General features: G+C 42.9%; 1 protein-coding gene across 1 annotated transcript in view; it reads left to right on the plus strand.

Annotated features, from left to right (window-relative positions):
- Sema3e (sema domain, immunoglobulin domain (Ig), short basic domain, secreted, (semaphorin) 3E) overlaps nucleotides 1-24,461 on the plus strand; it is a gene marked incomplete at its 3' end in the record, with an annotated part of 98,238 nt that overhangs the window by 49,214 nt on the left and 24,563 nt on the right. Inside the window, 9 exon segments of the mRNA XM_013510666.1 lie at nucleotides 719-812; nucleotides 10,541-10,660; nucleotides 12,411-12,553; nucleotides 13,607-13,721; nucleotides 14,176-14,245; nucleotides 17,861-18,005; nucleotides 20,153-20,375; nucleotides 22,741-22,832; nucleotides 24,375-24,416. Coding sequence (XP_013366120.1) covers nucleotides 719-812; nucleotides 10,541-10,660; nucleotides 12,411-12,553; nucleotides 13,607-13,721; nucleotides 14,176-14,245; nucleotides 17,861-18,005; nucleotides 20,153-20,375; nucleotides 22,741-22,832; nucleotides 24,375-24,416 — 1,044 coding nt within the window.

The following is a 24,461-nucleotide window of genomic DNA, read 5'->3' on the forward strand; positions in this document are numbered from 1 at the left end:
TTAATCATAAAAAAAGTCCACTAATGGAAATTCTCAATTCTGGGAACATTCAGGAAAAAAATCTGTGGTTATATCCTTGAAACAGGAGCTGATAAAATAGTATCTTATGGAAATATTTCTATTTAATTTCCTGTTCTTGTGAAGCCTTATATGAAAAAAATAAAATGTAATAGTGTACATAATATGGCACTTGATTCATATATCCCAGTAATAATGTATTAATCATTTTTTAAATTATTAAACATTTAATGTGTATAGAAAGAATGTATGATAAATATAAATGATTGAAAATAAGTATTCTGGATTATTGAGAGTAACTTTTATTGTTATTACTTTCTAAATTTTTCAAGACAAACACTTAGGCATTTTTGGTATATAATCATGATGCATTTTTGTCACTGAATCTCCTTTTGACATTTTCTTATGGAGTTTCAACTGCCTTGGCATATTTAACTGACAAATCTCATAATGACCAGTATTTCCTGATCAAGTGACAACAACTGCTAATTTCTTTCATCACTTGCACACTTTTAAAGAATGAGATTTTCATAGAGGCCTGAAGAGCCTTCATGCTTGTTTACAAAGTCCAGTTAGTTCCTGAGTCATTTGATGTCACTCGTAGTGTGTTTGGAATATTTGTTTTAATATGTTTCATCAAAGCAATTGAATTTGTACTGAAATTGGCACACTGACAATGGCTTTCCACTCGCCTTTCCAGGAGCCCGTATTTCACCTGGAGTCGCATAGATCAGAGCGAGGAAGGGGCAGATGTCCTTTCGATCCCGGCTCCTCCTTCGTCTCCACCTTGATTGGTAATTATCCTCATCGCAGACTAGGGTGGCACCCATGATGATTTTGAAACATATTTTTCAACCTTAGTACATTCTTTGGGGTTTCTTTATACACTTTACCTAGCCGCATCTATTTACCACACTGGGAGTGACGAGATTAAATTTCAAGCCATGTTAGCTGGAGCAATTTGACACCTAAAGTAAACCCAGATGCTAGGAAATATGCGTGTTTCATCTTGAAAAGGAAAAATCAAATTGTCGCATAATACCTGATATGAGACATTTTACACAGTACCATTTACTGTTTACAAAGTGCTGTTATGTGACTACTTGATAAAAATTTAGCTGGAGGAACACCAATGTTTTAACATAGGTTAATTCTTTACCTTTCAATTACCCTGTGACATTAGGGAATTTTAATTGCTTTCCTCTGGGTACCTTTTTTCTTTTACCCATTGAATTCTGCAGAAATTCATCTTGATTGAGAATGCCAAAAGTATTTATGTAAAGTCTTGTTAATCGAGAATAGAATACAGATTCTGAGCAGCCCAAATGCTCACTAAATATACACACTAGAATAATAGAAAAAGATAATAATGTTAATCTAGATTTCAGTTTCATTCAGTATCAGATGAGGAAACCAAGGACCTCACTCTAAATATAACACTCACTTTTCCTTTGTCCTTGTATTATTTGGGGTTGAAAATGGCTCACCTTTCCAAGTATTCTAACACAGTGATGGTGTGGACAGATGAGAGTTGTAAGTATAAAATTCAAGGAAGCCATCCGTGACACCTCCTGTAGATGCTAACTGGAATGGTTGCTTCCTCCTTAACTTTAGATGTGTTTATTCTGAAGGATCTGTAGGTGGCACAGATGTGCATGGACTGTTCTTTTATTTGCAGACTGTATAGTTAATAATACTCTTTTGGTTTTGTAGAAAATGACAGTCTAGAAAGCCCCAAAGAGAGTTTGTATTCTAAATAAGCTGATAGCCCCGCAGCTGGTGATTAAACAAAACATGCTATTCTTGATTTGGGTTAATGCAAATGCCACCTGCTATTATGTGTGCATAGAGTCTGTGTCCCCAGATTACTGAAGATCGCTGGTTTCCAGGGGCCTCCCCCGGCCATACTGCCCACTCCCATCTCAGCCCAGAAAAGTGAAGTTTTATAAAAATACAGATTTATGAAGAAAACTCTCATGTTAGCTCATTCTGGGAAATGCTGGACTTTAGCTTCACAATCTGAAAGGGATTTAAGATGAGAATTTCACATAGTGATTAAGTTTTTTTGAGGATCTTGAATAAGGAGATGTGAGATTTTTAAAGAAAAAAATAAAGAAAATTATTGCTGTAAAGTATTTTGAATTCCCTCATGAAGCATTTTCGTGAGTGTGCACACACAGGAAAGTGTGTGTGCTCGTGTGTGTGTGAAAGATGTGCAGAGAGCGAACAGAATATGAGGAAAGGGGCTCTGATTTCACTGATACACATCTGCAATACCTAGTAAATGGGTGCACCCCACACGCAGCTGCACTTTCATTTCACAGCTGAGGCCTCCCCTCCCCACCCCTCCCCTCCCCTCCCCCCCCCAGCCCGCCCCTGCCCCTTACTCAACCCCTCCCAGCTGTGCAGAGCGCACCTTCCCATGTCCTGCCATCTACCTTCCAAGTTGCTTTTACATTATCTCTACTTTGGGTTTCTCATATAAGAAAACCCATGAGATGTTTAATCTCTTTTTTCCCATTTATTTCACTTAGCATTATGGTCTCTAGCTGCATCCGTTTTCTGACAAGTGACTCAAATTTATCCTTCTTTATGGCTGAGTAGTAGTTTGGACCTGATAGGCATCCAAACCTTGAAAATCACGCTTTTGGTTAATGTCAGGCCTATGGACACTATGATTCCAAAGAAAGTAGTAGGATGTGAGTTAAAATGTAGGTATTTAATTAAACTCACAGTCTTTTTACAATCAAGCTTTGTGTATATCTAAAAACAGTCGTTTTCCACTGTCTGCTGCTGTATATATAGTCTCTTGCATGGAATAGAGTTTCTATAAATAATAGCTGAATGGAAAGCTCGCCAAGAACTCTAAAAAAACAAAATAAATGCATTTTAACATATTCCTTGAACAAACTGCAGCCTCTCGGGTGGAGAATTGTACAATACACACTGCTTCTGCCAGTATAACCTGAGGAGCGTAGGAGGACGGGAGCGCTCCTCTTTAACACTTTGTATAGAAGGTGAAAAGTAACTTCTGCGGCTCCCCTGCCACTTGACATTCCACCTCCCCGGAGTTTGTGTGTGCAGGAAGCCAGGAACCTAAGACCGGGGTTTTTCAGAGAGGAAATACTGCTGAAGGTGCGTTTCCAAGGGAGTCTCACCGAACTTCCAAACCGAATTACGCTGTGCTGAAATGTGACGTGCTCACCATCGGGGTGGCTGCTTCGCTTGTTCAGAAGAGAAATCCAATCAAAGCGCCCTCCAAGCTAAACACAGACGTTACAGCATAATCCCTCCAAAGAGAAGGAATAAAAATATAATTCTTCACATCTATCCGCTCGCTTTTATCCCCGAGTACCTTGGAGAGATCACTCAAGCGCCGTAGGACGGAGGCAGTGCTGGAATGGAAACCCGATAACCCGTGTGAGCCAGAAGCTCTTGAAAGGAGGGGAAGTAGAAATAATTCCCTCAAGTGAAAGGCGGTGGGAATGCGGGCTGCGGAGATGCAGCTACCTGCCTGGGGCCTGGCGGGCGGCGAGCAGCAGCTTGCCTGCCAGGGAAAGAAGGCATTCGTGTGGGTTTATGACCACACGTGTGCTGTGCTGATGGGAAAAACAAGACTCTGGCAAAAGGAGCCACCTCCAGACCCACTCCTCCTTTGTTAATTAAGCCTTATGCTGATGTGTAAGGCCCGCTGCGGTGCAGACATAAGTGCAGACAGACGTAACGTGAACACCCTCAAACGGGTGACAATGTTGATAAAACTACAAGGCCGCAGAGGTAAGCAAGCACTTAGTGATTAGAATGTCCTACGTAATTTCATCACTTAACTTGCAATTTTAATTTCAGTTGACTTCAGACTGCTTGAAAGAAAAGAACACTGAAATAGCAAGCAAATATTAGGGGTTATTTGATAGACAAAAGGCCAGTTGAAAAATCACAATTGTATTAAAATTCATTTAGAAGTGAAATGTTAAGCACTTACAACCATTTTTATGAAAAAGGATTAAAGGGGGCTGGGGATTTAGCTCAGCGGCAAAAGCGCCTGCCTGGCAAGCGCAAGGTCGTGAGTTTGGTTCCCGGTACCAGAGAAAAACCAAAAAAAACCAAAAAAAAACAAAAAAAAAAAAAAAAAAAAAAAAAAAAGAAAAAGGATTAAAGGAGCAAAACAAGTCTCTTCCTCAGCCATGCCCTGCATGTTCAGAAGCTGATAAAAACAAATCCACATAGTGATCAGGATGGTTTTTCAAATGCCACTTTGTAATAAGAGTCTGTCTCTGTGGCATCCTTAAAAGCTCCTATGCCACAGTATTTGTGTGTGCTCAGCCACGTTCTTCCAAATACATTTCCTAATACTGTATTTCAAGCATTTTAAACTAATCGTCTAAGTAACACAGAGCATCCATCACAACTTGGCTTTAAAAACTGTTGAAACAATTTTTGTAAAAAGTGAATTGATGCAATATTAATTACCTATGCTTTTCAAATTATTAAAGACATGTAGCACTCACCTTGCTAAGTGAAATAAAAGTAAATTATCATTAGGTGAGTGGCCAAATCAAAATCTAGGAAATACTCCCTGTATCTCATATATCCTGTATCTCACATAGCAGGAAACACTTCACCTGTCTCTTTTCCTCAGCTGTGTTTCATGAAATATTCTAAGTTGACAATAACTTCAGTAACTCTGGGGTCCCTCATGTTTTCCCCTTTCAATCCTGTTGCCAGGGATTTTTATCATTGCATTTCACACATCAGCTGTGTTACCAGTTCCAAGGGGGAGACAACCCTAGCAACTGTAGCAATTAAACTATGCCAAAATGCACAGTGCAGTGGATGGGGGAAACCCCAGGAGCATGTCACACACTTTTGATAATTTGATGGGAAACGTTACTGTTACTGAAGCATTTTCAGGGATACTTTTCAAGTTAAAGACTTATTGAATTTTATTTCAACAAATAGCCAGCAGTAAGACATTTTAAAGTCAAGGAATTTCTTTCTACCTGTTTTGTCCCATTTCACTTTTCATTAGAAATATAACTATGAAGTTGCAGTCACTGAAAGTTTCTCTTTTAGCTTGAAAAAAAAAGCTTTGTGAGTATACAACTCATTACCAATTCTAGAATTAAATGTATACGTTGGTGAAGTGGAAAGGAGTTATACATATAGGGAACGCAAAAGTGATTATTTCAAATTCTTGATAACGTTAAAATGTTTTCAAATAAACGTTTCCTTTAGATTAACTATATTCATATTCAGAGTTGTACATGAATATTCCTGGCCCAAAGAAGGACTTATTGAATATTAGAAATAAATGAAGAATCCAAACGAAGATAAAATACATATCTTTATAATCTCTACAAGCGTGGTGAGTGTGCTGGTTCATTCCTTGGGTTCACCCCAACCGTGGGCGACTTGGACCCCGAGCGATCCCCTCCAGGCTGCAGTCCCCGGGAGGGGCCTGGTTTCTGCCCTGCGGCGCACAGGGCCCGCTGCCCACCTGTCCCCGGCCGCCCGCCTCCTGCGCCCTCGGGACGCCTGGCTGGTGATGCCCTGGACATCACAGGAGGAGCAGACCCCAGAGCAGGAGGAGGAGCGCGTGGAAGAGGCAGAGGAGGAGCAGGGGGAAGAGAGGCGGGAGGACACGGGATTCGGAAGAAGGGAGGAGGAGAACGAGACTTAAGAAGAAGGAGGAGGAAGAAGAAAGAGGCCAGTGCGGGAGGAGGAGGACAGGCGAAGAAGCAGGCGGGGCTCTTCGGCCGCACGCACACCCACCTGGGCAGACCCGCTTGGCCCGGGATCGGGCCGGTGTCTGGGCCCTCGGTCGCCCTCAGAGCGCAGGTGCAGAGCGGGCCCGGAAGGCGGACGCCTGCAAACCCGCGTTCCTTCTGCCTCCGCGCCCAGCGCCCCGTTCCTAAAGAGGCCAGCGATCCTGTCAGCGAAAGCAAAGCAGTGAGCCGAAGCCCGAACAGGTGACAGCCGAGACTAGGTGCCAGCCAGAGTAGGTGACAACCGGAGCAGGTGACAGCCGAGAGAAGGTGACAGCCAGAGCAGGGACAGCCAGAGCAGGTGACAACCAGAACAGGTGACAGCCGAGAACAGGTGCCAGCCGAGAGAGGTGACAGGTGAAAGCAGGTGACAAGCACAGCAGGTGACAGCCAGAGCAGGTGACAGCCAGAGCAGCTGGCACAGAGCTCGTCCAAGTCCGCATGTGCTCCTCAGACCCGCAGACAGCTCAGCGCGGCTGTAGGGCACGCAGATGCTGGTCTTTAGCTTGAGACTGCTCCTGAGGCTGCCACGTTTCCGTCACTTTAGGCGGTAGAGTGGGCATTGGAAATATGAACAAGACGAACAGTTGAGTCACCTGAGAGACGGCCATGAGAAACTCACCGGGAACGCTTCTTGCTAGATAACGATCTGTAGCCCAGTGTGCTGAATAAAATTCGGGTAATAAGTGTGTGACTGGAGCTCTCCACTAGCGTCATAAAATAGTAAGACAACGTCGTAGGTTGAGTTGGCTTCAATTAGAGTTTATACTAGAAAGAAGAAGTTATGTAGAAAATTATCTGAATTTCGTACTTTGCCTTAGGATTTCTCAGAGTGGGCTTATGTTTGCATATTGCTCAGGATCAGACGATTGTCTCTCTTTCAAGTAAGCAATTTATGTACACGTCCTTTGATCTACATAAAGTCCTCCGTGGCTGAAGCTACTGAGGACAAGTGGTAGAAAAAAAATCTAGGTCCTGGATTTATGATTTCAACTTATCAAGTAACATAATGTCCCTCAGGAACAAAAATTGAAGATCTCTGTTATTTATGTGAATACCTGACAGCTTCCTTTTGGTATTTTCTCCCCAAAGACATTCCAAAAATCATAGCCTTATCCTGAATGTTTTATATTATATTTCAGAGATTTCCTAACAACACAAAGGAGCTCTGGGTCCGTTTGTTACTTCACTGACCTGGCACTGATTCGACCAGTGTTTCCTCAGCACATTCTGTTTTCCAGATGCCAGGCAGAACGGCGGGCCCAGGAGGAGTCACCGTGACTCAGCAGGGGGCTGGGCTGGGCCACTTGGTTTTCCTAGATTTCCAGTGCAGAATTAATTCCACTATTGCTTTATCTGTATAGAGAAATTATTACTGAGCATCACAATGATAAAGTACCCACCAATTTTTGTTTAATTTTAAAATTTATAATCATACTCGGTGACCTAAAATGACAGAACATCGATTATCATCAGAAGACAGTACTGTAATAGTGAAAAATAATGTATGGCATAAAAGTCACCGGGTGTGGTGGCACATGCCTGTAATCTCAGCAGTGTTCCAGGAGGTTAAGCAGGAGGATCCTAAACCTGAGCCCACCCTGGACAATTCAGTGACTTACTGAGACCTTGTTACAAAATAAAAAGTAAAAAGGGGTGGAAATGTAGCTCAGGTGGAAGGCCCTGAGTTTAATCCCCCATACCACAATCAGTCAATCACATCAAAATCAGATCACGTACATTCAGAATATCAGAACAGATTAGATAGCAATTACATCTATGGCCTAGATAATACATTGATTAATATCATAGCTCCACAGATCGAAAACTAAATCCTTGGCTAAATCTGCTCTCATCACCAGAACCTGAAAATGTATTTCATTCCTTATATAAAACTGTTTCTTTTTTTAATTCATGAAAATATGACCTCTCTAGATGTCATTTTTATACAATGCGGAACACCAAAATATTGACTCTCAAGTAGTTCTCAGTAATAGGAAAAGTCTCGGTTTTTATGATGACACTGCATACATTCACTCCTTCAGCTGTGACTAGGTATTATTTGCACCTAAGGCTGCATTCTAATCATTAGTCCTAATGAGTGTGTTATCTTGCTTCCGGCTTTCCTTAGGAAAGTATCTGGTGAGGCGTAACGATTGTCCGTCATCACGTGGGTTATTTTCTCTTCACAGTGATAGGATTTGAAAGGAGCGTCTCTGCCTCCTGAGAAGCCAGCGTTCTCAAGGGAAACACATTTGGTTCAGTTTACAGAGGCCATAGTTTTTAGCACCTGTCTAACTTCTTTGAAGTTTAAATAGTACAGTTCATACTGTGTTATTTGAATTGTTCACAAACTATTTTCTTTTATCTGAGTGCAGAAAGGGAAATTAAGTAAAATTGGAAATATATCATCTTTTGTGTAGATAACCAGCCAGATAGGTTGCTTTTTGGTATCGCATGGCTGCCCTCTAGTGGCTAGAAGGAGTATTTTTAGTTAATTTTACAGCGTTGATTAAGACAACCTTGAACTAAAGGTCTAAATGATGTGCGGTAATACAAAGATAGTAATCCATCATAATTAGAGTTCTAAAATATTTTAAGGAATTACAACACATATCAAAAACTAACAGAAAACTCATTTTTTAAGAAATTTGATGTTCACACAAATTATGCATTAAACATTCAGCCAGGTACATGGAAGAAAAATAATGTTTGGAGTCATTTTGTAAGGTGGCATTCGTGCTTTAAACGAAAAATGTAATTCACCTGTAATAAATGAAACAAAAATATTTCAGATAAATCCTCTTTCTGGTGTTTTAATAGTCAGTCTCTTCTTTTATGGGTCAACTTGGCTGTTTATGCTTAGATAAGAGTTCTGATATAACTTTTCTCCACCAAATTGTTTTCTGAAGCCTAGATTTTGTATATTTTTATAGTTTTTATTTTCCCTATTATCATACCTCTCACTACCATATGTTGAGTATACAAGAAGATCTCAACCAATATATCTCTGTTTTCAAGTGTGGTGTCCAAAATTCTGACATGTAAAAAGCTGAGTGAGGAGCATGAGCACACCTGCATCACACCTGTGTTGCACGCACACACCGTGGACCTTGATTCCTCGGCCCTGAGATTCCTCCACAGCTACGTTGCTGTCTTTTTTGTCTCTCATGTAACAATATAGTTCAGCAATGAATTCCTTTGTGGGAAACTTAGATTTCATTCATTTATACCCTAGATTTTACACATCCACAGTGGATTTGGGGAACAGAAAAACAAAGCTATTTAGAATTGCTTGTCTTTTAAAAATGAAATAGACCTTATTACAATAATATTTCTAAAACATTTCTTTAAATCTTCGAGATTAATTTGTATTTCATAAATTTATTTCTAAATCTGAAATAATGAAAGCAATCATCACTTTAAAAAAAGGCTAGCTAACCCAAGTTGAACATAAATTTTGTTACACAATACCTTATGTATAACTCAATTGATTCCTTTCCCCAAACTGTAAATCATGCAAACACATTTAATCTTTTAAATTCTTTAAAAGTTTTAAAGGTCTTACCTTAGGGAAGAAACCTTCATAAATTTTTAAATAATTTTTAAAAATCTAATAAACTCAAGAAACTTCAATTCTATTAAATTCCATGTATACATTTGGTCAAGTGTTTGTATCTACACATAAGTAATCCTAATCCCTACATTACTGTGTAATTCAATGTGTTGAATTGGAAGTAAAATTCATTTGAATTCTCTAAAACGTTTAAGCCCTGTAAATACCGTGTGCATATATAGACATACTCCAGATTTTTGGAATCCAGAAAACACAGGCTGCCTATCATACAGTCATCCTCTCCATATCTTTAGACCCCCACCCCAAGCTGTAGGACACTGACTCAGGAAATGATCCCCCCAGGTCACTGTCCCCAGTGACGGGCCAGAGCTCTTCTCTGGGACAGGAAGTACACCTGCTTCCGGGCGCCCCGGACAGTGGCAGCTCTGATGGCGCAGTGACTGCTTTGCATCAGCCGAGGGCACAGGACCCGGGTCCCTGTGCCTGCCGGGTGCTGGTCTTGCTGGGGTTTAGGTTATTCCCTTAGATTTTCTAGTAGTTTGAGATGTTTCCCTGTTCTGTTAAGCTATGCTTGACCCCTCTACTTCTGAGTCCAAAGGCACGGCAATTTCTGCAGCCCCGCCTGCACTCTGCAGCTCCTCGGTCTACTTTTTGTCCCCGAGGGCCACCGTGCGGTATGGGGAGGGTCATCCAGCCGCCCGGGCTCCCTGGTGAACACGGGCAGCGGGGTCGCACGCAGCCTGGACAGACTTCTCGGATGCTGCGCTGACATCATGTTATGACAGCAATCTCTCGACCCAGGAGGGCGGAGCGAGCACACACGAACGTTAGCCCTCCGTAACCACGGCAACAAGGAAGCCCAGCGATAGGAAGGCCTTGTGGAGTGATCGGATCTTAGTATCTGCCAGCTCCGCGCCCAAGTGCTTTGCTCGCGGTGATCGGGTGCGCGCTCCTTCCCCGCTGAAGCAGGACGTCGAGGAGGTGGCCGAGCAGGCTGCCGGCCTCCACTGTGGTGGGCGGCCACGTCGGGGCCAGTCTCCGGTCCCCGCAGCCCTGAGCGCCGGGTGGCGACGTCCTGGGTTCACGCGTGTTAAAGGCCGAAAGTGCCACGTGCAGTGCTGGCTCACAGCCTGTCCTCGGGGCACAGGCCCTGACTTGCTTTCCCGGGTTTTCCGTGCAGGTGGCGAGCTCTTCACCGGCCTCTACGGGGACTACTGGGGCCGCGACGCCGCGCTCACCCGCAGCCCGGGCCGCCTGGGCCACGTGCGCACAGAGCCCGACGACGAGCGCCTGCTGCGAGGTGGGCCGGGGCCCGGGGGGCAGAGGCACAGGTGGGGAACAGGGGGGGATGGAAGGGGGGCAGGCCGGGGATGGGCCAGGGACAGGCAGGGACAGGTGGGGAAAGAAGGGGACAGACCAGGGACAGGTGGGGGACAGGGGGGGACACAAGGGGGGCAGGCTGGGGACAGAGGGGGGAAAGGTCGGGGACAGGCTGGAGACAGAAGGGGACAGAAGGGGACAGACCAGGGACAGGTGGGGGACAGGGGGGGACAGAAGGGGGGCAGGCCGGGGATGGGCCAGGGACAGGCAGGGACAGGCGGGGACAGAGGGGGGCAGGAAGGACAGAGGGGGACAGACCAGGGACAGGTGGGGGACAGGGGGGGACACAAGGGGGGCAGGCTGGGGACAGAGGGGGGAAAGGTCGGGGACAGGCTGGAGACAGAAGGGGACAGAAGGGGACAGACCAGGGACAGGTGGGGGACAGGGGGGGACAGAAGGGGGGCAGGCTGGGGATGGGCCAGGGACAGGCAGGGACAGGTGGGGAAAGAAGGGGACAGACCAGGGACAGGTGGGGGCAGGGGGGAGGGAAGGGGGCAGGCTGGGGACAGAGGGGGACAGGAGGGGACAGGCCAGGGACAGAGGGGTACAGGCCAGGGACAGGAGGGGACAGAGGGGGGCAGGCCAGGAACAGGCCAGGGACAGAGGGGGACAGGCCAGGGACCGGGAAGAACAGGAGGGGGTGGCCCGTGACAAGCGGGCCAAGGGGCTGCAGACGGCCATGCAGAGGGTGCTGGCTTTCCCTATGTGCAGATTTCAGGGTGTTTTCCCTACATTTCAAGGCCGTATAATTGAGCTACAAATACAGTTGAAGTGTCTGTCATTTTCCGTCCAAACGCAGGGGCTCAGTTATAGAACCAATTTACCCGCATAGCAATGCAGAGAAATTAAGTTTCTGATGAAGAAGGAAACAAAACAAATATATGAAAAGTTTTTTAAAATCATCCAATAAGTTCTATGTCTGCGTATCCATTTCTCAACGCTAACTGCTTTAATGGGATCGCACTGCGCTCAGAGACAAACCCTAGGAGTAGACACTGTAACTGCGATACAGTTCTCTGTGAGGAATCGCTTGTTTTTGTCACACGGGCACATCGAGGAGCTCAACCGTCACTTCATGGTGAGCGTTTACGAGCATGAAATTGTGTAATGCTATGAACAGCTCGTTATCATTAAAATACTTCCTAGACTATCAGTAAGAGGTCATTTACTGAAATGGCCTAGATTGTAAACACGAAAACTTGAACTCAGCACTTTAAGGCGGAAGTGATCCTCGGTAAGCTAGGTTCTCATGGTGATCTGCGGCTGAGCACCGCGGAGCCCTGGCTTCGGGGGCACAGGCCACGTGCACGCACGCTGGTGCACGCACACTGGTGCAGGTGCGCTGGTGCACACGTGCTGGTGCACGCACTGGTGCACACGAGGTCCAAGCCCCGGCCGGCCGCACCCCACTGACTGCACACTTGTGCTGGGCCGTGGTTCAGAATTTCTCTCCCGCCTTTATTTTCCAGTTGAATTTCTGTAACCGACTGTTTCCCCGAGGTCTGCTGATTTGCACGTACGACGGAGACGCCTCTGTGCTTCCTAATGTTTGGCTAAACACTGCCAGGGAAATGTTGCATTTCTCCCCAAAATGAAGCTGCAGAGCGCAGCTTCGCGAGGCGAGCTGCTGCTCTGTCGCCCTCACTTTCTTCTCCCCTTGCTACCCGCAGAGCCCAAGTTCGTGGGCGCGTACCTGGTCCCTGACAACGAGGACCGCGCGGACGACAAGGCCTACTTCTTCTTCCGCGAGCGCGCACAGGAGGCGGAGCGCGGCGCGCAGGCGCTGTTCGCGCGCGTGGGGCGCCTGTGCGTGGTAAGCGGGGCGGGGCAGGGTTGCCACCTCCTCTTCGCTGCTCCCGGAGCCCTTGCTGCGCCCCAGGGAAATCCGTGTGCAGCCCAGGTTGACCCCAGCGTGCGCCCTGCCTTCCAAGCCAGGCTCCAACGCGGCCTGTGACCAGTCAGTTTCCGTCCAAGCAGGAGTTTGAGCTGTTTTTAAATGAACGTAATCCAGATCTTTTTTTTCTTAGTTCTCAGTCTAACTAATGCACACGGCTGTCTGAATAATTCAGTTCGATTCTATAGGAAAAAAATCTATAGTTTGTTTTATGTATTCAAGCAGGGTGCTTGACAGCAAAGCAGTTTAGTAGAAGGTATTTGGAGGGTGCTAATAGAAATGCACGGTTGCTTTGGCGTTGGGGCGGGTGCTTAAGAAGGCATGTAGCCGGTGCCTTGCTGTATATATATATATATATATACATGTGCACTTTGTGTTCATGGCCTGTAATATAAGTGTGAAATATGGGTATTTGTGTGTGTGCGTTTCAAGCCTTCTTTATTAAAAGGGGAAAGGGAACGGATCCTTCCAGATCGCCGGGATAGGCAGTGGTGCACAGGTGTGACCCCACACTCGCAGACGGAAGGAGCACAAGTTTGAGCCCAGCCTCAACAACTTAGTGACTGAAGAGACCCTACCACACAATTAAAAATAAGAAAAGAGTAGGGAATGTAGCCCAGTGTGAAGGCTCTGGGTTCAATCCCCAGTACCACAAAAAAGAAAAAAGAAAATTACCATAAAAGCCACAACTTTGGGCGAAGCTACTGCATTAATAGGGTTTAGTACCCAGAAAATATGTTTAATGCACCGCGGTAAAAGCACACTGACAAGCGAGGAGGTCCCAATCCGAAAACTGTTTTGTGTCTCCTTTTAAGTGTAGTGATTTCCACCTATTAATAGTGTTTGAGGATTATGCTAAATTTCCCAGCCTATACTTTAAAAAGCTGAGTTCTGGCCAGTACAGGCCTAAGCACACCCAATCTGGCCTGGGGAGCATTCTTGGGACCCATGGCCCGTGTGTTGTCCCCACAGAATGACGCAGGCGGGCAGAGGATCCTGGTGAACAAGTGGACCACCTTCCTGAAAGCCAGGCTGGTGTGCTCCGTGCCAGGCACGAACGCGATCGACACGTATTTTGATGACCTAGGTAAAAATCATTGGGAGAACTGAACTTCCCCCTGGTCGCATGCCTCTCTAACGTTCACTGTCTCCAGCACACAGGGAACACTTGCTTCCTGGAGTGTCTGACCTCTGGCTAACCTGGGACAAACTTCCGTTCCTTTCGCTTTACCTTGTGACCTGGTGGTGGCAGAGAAGTTGCAGGAACAAAGCCTGACCGGCTGCTAAGCCCCGTCCCCTCTGGTCCCCCTGTGCTAAGCCCCGCCCCCTCTGGTCTCCCTGGGGCTCGGCCTTGGGACGCCCCCTTCCCACCGCAGTAGGGCCACTCACCTGGCTATACTTCCCTCGCGCTTGCTGGGTGCTTCTGGAGATAGATATCTTAAAGTCTACAATAAATTCTAGTTTGTTCCATGTTCATATACTCTCTCTGCATGCCAAGAGGACTAAGGACAGGAAATGATGGGATGGTCTTTGATTTTCAGAGGATGTTTTCTTGCTGCACACCAGAGATCAGAAGAACCCAGTGATATTTGCACTGTTTAACACTACCAGGTGAGAAACTTACTTAGTCAATGAAAACAGCATAAAACAAAAATGATCTTATTGGGCTCCCCTTCTCATGGTGTACATATGAGGTATGATTGAAAAATACAGTGAATGCTTAAATTAAAAAGAAACCACTACAGTAAAAGGCATAAAACTACTACAGTAAAAGGCATGTGGCCCTTAATCTCCCTTAAAATATTCCCCAACTTCAGATCACTTATCCTTGTCCTTCCACTTTCTGCAGTAGCTCTGGAGTCCTCTTCCCTGAGGGTCTTTAGTTGCACTGTTCTTGCTGCCTCCGTGTCCTGAATCCGTTCAAAGCATTCACATTTTAAGGTCATTTTGACTTCGGGGAGGAGCCAGACGTCACAGGGTGCCCGATCTGGTGAGTAAGGCGGATGTGGACACCGTGTCTCGTTTTTCGCTGAGTCTGTCTCTCTGCTGGATGGAGCTTGGCGGCAGTATTCACCATACTTTTTTTGACATACTTCATAAAGACACTACCCAAAGAGGACTCCAGACCTGCTTCAGAAGGTGGCCAGAGGAACGGGAGAAGGAGTCGAAGTGAGGGAGCGTGCTGAGGGAGATTGATGGCAGTGTGTCTTTTACTGTGGTGGTTTTTTAAAATTTAAACATTTACCATAGACTACTTTAAGAAAAAATAAAATTTCACAACGAAATAATAAGAGAATGGCAGCAGTCAATATACAGTGTGCCATGCTCATCACAGTAGTTCCCAGGGTATAAGACATAGAAAAAGATTTCTCTCTTGCACAGAAGAAACACCTGGTAACTCGGAAATACTAGGGACCTCTTCCACCTCCCCTCCCTAGAGTCCCCGGGACTGTGACTGTGCTTTCATTTTCAAAGCCACCACTCGGTCCAGGTCCTTATTTCTAGAACCCCAGGCTCCTGCTGGCTCAGGATCCTGACCTCTTCCTTCTCTAACCTACAAGAAAATAGCATTTTCCTCATGGAGTTCCTAAGGTAACAGCTCCATGCTGGCATCATACTTATAAAGCGGAACTTCCTAAACCAGGCTCCCAAGTTCTCTGCTATGTGGCCCGTTTCTGGAATTTTCCCCAATATTTCCAGTGCTCTGTTTTTGACAGGGTAATACCGTGACAGATTTCAGTGCTTGCCTGCCAGCTTCCATCCTTGTATTTTATTTATTTACTTCTTTACTGATTTCTCTTGCGTGACGTTACTTTCTGTCCAATACTGCCGGACATCAGCTTCCCAGACCTTGTGGATGCCTGTGTCATTGTGGGAATCCCCTCCCCCTTTATTCTGGGTGTTCTGCTCCTGCGCACATGCGCAGTGAAGGCTCTGCAGGCTCTCCTCTCTGCAGTTTTTAAGCTCACATTTAGGACTTAAAATGTTATTTTCCCCTTTACATTTTTGTGTTTTACATCCATGGAGGAATGATGTTAGGTAAAATAATATTTCATGTGTGTTGATATTTGACTTAAAAAAGACTACAGAATTGGTTTTGGCTGAAAATTTACATATTCAATTTCCTGAGTATCTCACCAAATGTGGCAGACTGGGGGTAAAAAGAGACACAAAGAACACTGTCTGGGTTCCCTCGCAGGGACAGACCGGTGTGAGTGTTTCCTGACCGAATGGTAGGACGAGAGGTGGGGAGAGGATCCTGTGGACTATTACTTGGGTCCTTCCCACTCAGCTTTTGTTTAGTTGTTCAGCAGGTAATTTCTATTTGCAAACAAAAATAAGTCCTTCAGACAAGTATCTTGTTTTTGTAGAGAGAGATCTTCTCTCCACAAGAGTAACATGGAAATACTTTTCCTTGTTTTTGTGTTTTTTTTGGTTCTGAGAATCAAACTCAGGACCCTGCACTTGCCAGGCAAGCGCTCCTGCAGCTGAGCTATTTCCCCGGCCCCAGAAATAGTTTTTCATACTGATTATTCCTTGATACAAATTAAAAATAGTTAATGTACATTAATAGTTGTGACAGTCATGGAAAATTCCTTTTTTTCCCTTAATCTTCTCTCTTACAATGGTGAACAATTTATACAAGTCATGATAATTCAGAGATCTTTATATGATAAATTCAAGCTATGGGATAATCAGTATAGTTTTTCTATGGGTTAGTGTGTTCCATTTGTATGCTGTTCTCCTAAATGATGGCATATTGGATCTTCCTGAAAAATCAAAGACAAAACATGATTTTCTTCCACAATTTCCATTTTGACTGTGCTATTTATGGACAAGTCTGAGGAGAAAAAGCTGCCAGCTGTTCTCTGACACAGCGGTTGATATCACTGGATGGTGATCAAAGGCGCGTTGCCACTTTCCTTGAGAGCCTCTCGTTAGCTTCCCGGTGCCCAGGCATTTCCAATTGCTTCAAGGTGTGCTGTAAGATGTGTGAACCAATGTTCTAAGACAGTGACATACCTGCAGTTCTACAGGTGTCTCAGGGCATAGGAAATACTATGTTCAGAATTTTACATTTTAAAAAACTCATCCATAAATGTTACTTATTTTAATTCTCATAATACAGAGGCTTGGTAAATGTTTTAATTAATTCCAACTATGCCAAATTAAGAAATATAGTCAGATGCCTTAATTGATCTTTTAAAAACATACTTTTTCAGAATCTGATTGCAAATGCATGCAGGAAAACTTGCTGTAGTCAGCTACTGTCTTTATCCTCTGCAAGTAGCAATTTTTATATCATTTTAATTGATACTGTGAAGGTAAGGAACCAGAGTTTTATATGATGTAAGTAATTCTCTGAGTTTAATGTGTTCACACTAGTTGTCTTTCCATGATCACACTGATTGAGGGACCTGAACAAAGAATTGGAAATTGTGCCAATACTTATGAAACCCCATCCTATAAAATAAAACAAAGCCCTGAATGTTCAGACTTTAAATTGTTCTTTGCATCATACATGCTGAGATAGCTAATAAAATTTGAATTGAATTTGTAGCAATAATAACAGCATGGTGATTAAAAGAACACTACATTGAGGAGAGAACAATATTTTTTTTGTTGTCTTTTTTTCTGGTACCAGGAACCAAACTCACGACCTTGTGCTTGCCAGGCAGGCGCTGTGCCGCTGAGCTAAATCCCCAGCCCCAAGAACAATATTTTTAAAAATTCTAATACCTTAAAATGAGTAATTGAATTTTAGAATGAACATTTTTTACTTTTAAGGATTGATCTTCCTTAATTAAAAATGTAAAAATGTAGCATTATGACTTAGCAATGATAAAGTTAAGTGACAATCAATTTTATCATTTGAACAATGTTATTTCCAAATATAATACATAGAAAATTAAAGAAATGGTAAGCTTTGGTGCTTTATTTTATTTTATTTTTTTATTTTTTTGGTTTTTCTCCAGTACCGGGAACCGAACTCACGACCTTGTGCTTGCCAGGCAGGCGCTTTGCCGCTGAGCTAAATCCCCAGCCCTTTCATTGGTGCTTTAATATGTACAAATTTTGTGATAGGTATTGTTTCTAGATTATTCTAAGCTTAAAGGAATTGCAAGTTTTTACCCTGAAGATCGTACTCTAAAATGTGTGTTGGAGTATTGGACCATTAACCTGTGAGCTCCACATTAGGAATGATTTTTTCCTGTCATTTTTCAGCACTATCTTCAGAGGACATGCTATATGTGTCTATCACATGTCCAGCATCCGGGCAGCCTTCAATGGGCCGTATGCACACAGGGAAGGGCCCGAGTACCACTGGTCACTGTACGAAGGAAAAGTCCCCCACCCAAGGCCTGGTTCTGTAAGTTTAATCATTTAACACAGCATTCTTCTTTCAGAAAACCCCTTTTGGTGCTGTCTTTGTCACTGTTTCACATGCTTTACCACACTTCACAGTTAAAGAATTCTGTATCTAAAATATGCTTAGGTGGTAAAGAAATACCACGTCTGCTATCAAGTTTTATGCTTGTTATTCTAATGAATAATAATCCATGATGCCTACCTTTTATCAGCATTGTGAGTATTCTGAAGTATATGTTGTCATTTCTGTTTTTGACTGAGTAGCTCCAACTCACAATTTGCTTTTCAGGGCACTGGTGTGCACAGAAACGTCCAAAAAAGGGGAATTGTGCATTTTCTTCCTGGCCTCTTGAGAAGAATTAGTGTCTTATGGAATCACAGGAAAATGTTACTCAGATTTTGTGTTCTTGTATTTCACTCAACCTATACATTCCCTAGGTCAGACTTTCTCCTCATTGTCATTTTAGCAGATCTAAAAGCAGCTTTCTCTCTACCTTCCTAGAATACATAGCACCTTTTAAAATATCTTTCCTGGGCAACTAGAGAGGAAAAACGTGCCCACACTGAAGTATAGGGAACACAGGAATCCACCGCCTGGCCGGAGGTGTGGGTAGTAGGAGTCTCCTTAACCAGCCATTTAAACATCTGTGCTTTTCACTGTACATGTGTCCAAACATGATGGTGATGGTGATAGCTCGATACCATGGTCCTGTGTGAAACCAGTTTGCAAAATTGCTGGATTTTTATGTTCTGTGTGGGTCGGTGAAGAGCAACCACTTAACTTGTCATGCAAGTCAACATCCACGCTTTAAGAGCAGCTGGTAGTAGCTCATCACTACTCCGATTCCACAATTACTTGCAAGCCAAGTAGAAATCATTTCTGCAGAGCCAAAACCCAAAGTGGAAACAAACCTTACCTCCATTAACAAGTGTAAGGCTCTACCATCATAATCACTCTCTCCCGCTGGCTTAAAAGTATTTCTTCCAGTAAGACATAAAGTATATTTTATTTCACTCAATTGATTGAAATTGTAATTTAAATGGAGAAAACCCACTCCTGTGGCTTCTCTGGAAACGCTGCTTGGAACCACATGGTTTTGAAGGAGACTGAAGGGAGTGAGTGTTGCTGAGCTGCTTCCAACCGAGTCAAAAATGTTTCCAATTATGTACAGTGAAGGGACACTCCAGTGAATAGGTTTGTGCCAAACTCAGAAATACGGCCTGATTTTCTTTAGAAAAAGAAACCATTCCAAGTGCCCTCTTTGTGGAATCTTATTACTAAAGCACTATATTTCTAAAATGGATAGTTTTTTTTTTCAAATCAAGTTAATCATTACAGTTGCTGCTGGTTCTGGAGAAAATACAAGAAACGAAGGGGCCTGTATTCACAAGGATCGATCAGCACAGCCCAAGGGGCTCCTGGAAGTGACTCAAGGTGCTGTTGAGCAGTTGCAGTTAAGAGTCAGAGATTTAAGAATTCGGGTCTGTCACAGCAAATGCTGCTGGCTTGCTCAGCTTATGTATCCAATCCATATAAAAAGGTAACACAAATTCACACAGATTATAGTAGAGCAACGCAGAGGGGTGTTTCTCCCAAGACTGTACGGTGATAGAATTGGAATAATCACTAAGATTACCGCCTGGCCATGTCACCAGTCATACTGTTATAGTCTTGTCAGGAGAGCGCTTTTGCACAGTTGTGAATCTTAATTTTGAGAGAAGACTTAGCACAACAGACGAGATCGGGCGCGTTCAGGGTGGTATCGCCGTAGACAACTCAGCACAGCAGTGAGACTGTTTTCCAGAATCACAGATCCTTTACTTTCAAAATTTAATTCACAATGCGAAAAATTTTAGGAAACCCAGAAAATAATTTGAACATTTACATCATATACTGCTGGCACCTCCTAACCATCCTGGCATTACACATATTTCACTTTTCAAGATACTGTCTAATGTTTTCAACACTGCCTATTTACAGACTTTGATCTCCCTTTGTAACTTCTGCGTCTATTTCCGTACTGAAGGGTGTTGTGGTTGCTACCCATGTCTAAACGTATAATTGGTTAATTGAACAGCGTCCATTTCTCTAATTCCTCTTATGACTGATACTTTCTCCCCTGGAATTTTTCATCACGCATATTTCAGTGTGCCAGCAAGGTGAACGGAGGGAGGTATGGGACCACCAAGGAGTACCCTGATGATGCCATTCGATTTGCAAGAAGCCACCCACTCATGTACCACCCCATCAAACCTGCCCATAGAAAGCCGATACTGGTGAAGACAGACGGAAAATACAACCTGAAGCAGATTGCAGTGGACCGAGTGGAAGCCCAGGATGGCCAGTACGATGTCTTATTCATTGGGACAGGTACAGAGATGGATGTGTGGTTCACTGGGACAGGTACAGAGATGAGGAATGCTGAGGCACTTCAGTCACCTTGTAGAATATAAAAGCCTCTCTCAGCACATCTGTTTATCTGTTAGCCTGTTAGCACATGACTAATCCAAATTAAGAAAGGCTGAAGTAGAGTCCTCGGGTGTCCCAGCAGTGAGGGGTTGTGCCCTTGTCCAGGACTAGTTACATCATGACCGCTGTCATTGGCAGTAGTGTCAGGGTTTGGCTCTGAGATGTATAGGGCAAGTCAGAGAAAGGACTGGGGGTTGTTATGGCATATAATTCCTGACACATGGCTAATGCTTCATGCATTTGAATAAATGAAAAAAAGAAATGAATACTTGATGTTCATGAACAGTAGGCTCCAAACTGAAGTCTCGCCATAGAGCTCCTCGTCCTACCCCAGCCTCATTGCTGCCTCGGGCTGCTCAGTGATGCCTCGTGATCCTACAGAGAATGCGGGCCAGTACTTCACACAGATCTGCGATCACAGTAGTGCCTACCAGGCTCCTCCAGCATCAGTCATTTCTACAAGTGGCTGCACATGTAATGCCATACATTTGCTCTAGTTTTTAGATAAGAGCTTAGCCTTTCAGAGCAATATGGGGCAAGTTCTGTAAAGCCCTTCAAAATTCTGTAGTCCTTTGTTACACAGTTACGCTACTTCTTTAAAATGGTCAACTCTTTCTTATGCAGCGTAATCATTGCTGTAACAATTGGTCCTAAAAGAGTAGTGAGTAGGTATTCTACCTGTGTAACTTTGGCACATCCCCAAGCAGAAGCAAGGTCCTTGGGTTCCCCGATAATAATTTGAAAATAAAAGGTAAAGATTTAAGCAAGGAAATATTAATCTTATTTCCAGAAATTGATCTCTAGTAGGCGTAAGTTTTATCTATTTATGTTAGAACTTTAATGTTAATGATGTGCTCTGCAGTCAGAGATCAAACAACAGACTTCTTTAAGAAACTTAAAATTACGGTACTTGGTTGTGAGTTCACTCGGTGACTTCCAACCGAGTTTGAAAAGGGGGCAAGGATCCAAAAGCAAGACTCATCTTGGATAAAGATCATGAAATACGTTATTTCTAAATACTGTGGGGGCAGGAGACTTTCTTAACATCCCCATGAACATTTTCTTGTCAGACAGACCAAAGCTGTTTGAGAAAACTCCAGAGATACCCGTATGTGTTTATGCTGTCATAGGCACCATATCAAACTGAAAGTTACCATTCTACTGAAACACAGGTCTCAGATGCATTAAACATGTTTAATAAATGTGTGATGAATACATTGGAAAATCCCACAAATAATAATGACCTCTCCCAATGTTTACTAGGCACAGGTTTTAAATGTAATATATGTATAGTTATTATTGAGAATTAATATTTGATTTACACCTTTGCTTTTTTTGCTTGACATATTAATTGTAAACTATTTAGTATGTGCTTGATTTTCAAAATGATGATAATTTTGTTTCTTTTAGTTAGTGGAACATACAGGTAATTATTATTAGTTTAATTATAATCTAGTTTTATTAAGCAAACCACAAATTAATTTTTCAATATACTGCTCAAATACTATAGAACTCCTTGATCAACACTTCCAATGTACTTATTTTTATGAATTATTCCTTCTATCGTAACATCAAAATATTTGCACAGGTAAATTAGTGTTATTAAATTTATCTTTGGAAGGCACAAACACAGAATATTATGAATAATAAAAATAAGATGTGCATGTAAAATATAAGTGCAAACATAAAATAATGGGTGATTATAGAAGCTGAATTATACAGGAGAATTCACACCCTTTTCTTAAGGGTGTAAACCTGAATTTTTTTAGTTACCAAAGGTGTATATTGGGCTGAGTGTGTAGCTCTGTAATAGAGCACTTGCCTGGCACTTGTGAGCCCCTAAGTTGAGTCTCTAGCACTGCAGAAATGAACAACAAAGAAAAACAATGTATTTATGATTTCCATCGTGCCTGGCTTGGGATGTTCCTTAAGGTTATAAGCATAGTTTCTCACTAAGAGAGTGGCTTATATGAAAGGTTTTCTTGCCTCATGTATCACAAAAACCTTAACATTCTCATCTGTCACATTTCACAATTCCAAAAGACATTTTGACTTCTGAATAGTTGAATTTTTGGACCAGATTATGTGAATATAACTTATAGAAGTTAATTTTTTCTGTTGAAGTTTGAACTGGCAGCTCTTAAGACAGATTATACATCCAGATTTCATATTTGATTTGTATTCATGGTCCTTATGTAGTTTTTAATTATTTAAAAACCAGATTGTGGTATGTCTTCCAGTTTATCTCCTCATTTAATTCTCATAGATGCTGGAATTGTCTTGAAAGTCATCACAATTTACAACCAAGAAACAGAATCTATGGAAGAAGTAATTCTAGAAGAACTTCAAATATTCAAGGTACTTTTATTTAAACATTTAGCCCAAATGTATGTGCTGCAGACGATTGCAGCTGAGAATTAAATAGGAAAATGTTATGTTAGACTCCGTTCTGTCCCAAGAACTGTGTCGTGAATTTGCAAATTGAAGGGAAGAATGATTTAAGATTCTAATAACTCTCGTGTGATTGTTGTAGACTTTTCAGTAGAAGAGGCCTGTTGTAGCTTGAGAATGATTTCGGTGTACAAACTTACTATGAAAAATAGCACTTATGCACAAATGACTTCTGGAATTTTGACTGCGAAGTCACTTTTCACAAATGAATTATCCGTGCTGACAAAGACAACACATTTTCAAACACTGGATATTGTGCAAGGACAATCACATGGCTTTGCGCTATCATGTATTAACTACCCAAAGAATTTACTACAGAAGAGAAATGGAAAATAAAGGACATACTAACAGGAGAAGACAAGGAAGCGTGAATCGATATGTGGGAGTATCATACATTCTATGTGACTGTCCACTTGGGGCCTCTCTTTCTGGAGTGATGGTCCTTATGTCACCATGGGTCTTGACCGGGCCACTGAGGGACCTATGAGGCTAGGTCCCTGCAGATTTCCGATGACAACATTTCCATCTGGTCAATACATCAGCTTGTTTTACGTCTTTTTCTGTTTTAAGACATCTTAGCTTATACTGTGGACTAATTAACTTTGAGCTCACCGTCAGCAGCACCGTCATACATGCCTTGATGAAGCCTGCTCTTCATTAAGGTGCACCGCTGCAGTTTTGAGTTTAGAAATCTAAACAGCACCTCAGCCTGCGCTTCAAGGCCATTGTAATCACCCAAGCTCTAACAAAAAGCATCGGCTTTTGTGAGCTACATAGTTCCCAGAGAGGACACTCAGGTACAGGAGCATCGCCGTGATTTCAGCTGCCCGGGGCACTGGCTGCAGCCTGGACTCAGGGCTGCTTTGTGTGCGTGCATACTCATGAAGAAAGACAGCAAGTGTGCACATTTGCATCTCAGGTTCATTTTAACAGGGAGGTGAAATTGCAAAACTAGAGTTCACACGTTATTAGGACTGGTCACGCTGACAGAAAAGTGTTCTGTTTAAGCTCAAGTTAATACAATTAAAGATCATGAGTTATCAGCAATAACATCCATGCTAAGGCATCGTTGTTTTACTAATGCCTCATGTACTCTATAAGAAAGAACATTTTGGCTTTATTATTCGATTATACTTGAGTATCCAAAGTAATAGTCAAATGCAAATACAAAAATCACAACCTAAAGACAAATGCTAACCTCAGTAGACCACCCACTATGTTTCCCATCTTCCACTCTATTAGAAAGAAATGCTTAAATTTATAATTTAATTTAATTGGATTTATACAATGATTTACCAAAAGTGAAGGCTGTAAACTTCTAGGGATAGAAACACTTCTATATCTAATTTGATATCTAATTTGATTTCAGGTAGTTTACCATCAGATTCAGGTAGGTATTATTATATGTTCTTTCTTTTAAAAGAAAACTATTTTATGTTTAAATTTCAGGATCCAGTTCCTATTATTTCTATGGAGATTTCTTCAAAAAGAGTAAGTTGTATACATTTGCATATGTACTCTATACATGACCAAAGA

The sequence above is a fragment of the Chinchilla lanigera genome, unplaced genomic scaffold, assembly GCF_000276665.1.
Source record: "Chinchilla lanigera isolate Chin_1 unplaced genomic scaffold, ChiLan1.0 scaffold00009, whole genome shotgun sequence".
In the NCBI taxonomy this organism is placed as follows: domain Eukaryota; kingdom Metazoa; phylum Chordata; class Mammalia; order Rodentia; family Chinchillidae; genus Chinchilla; species Chinchilla lanigera.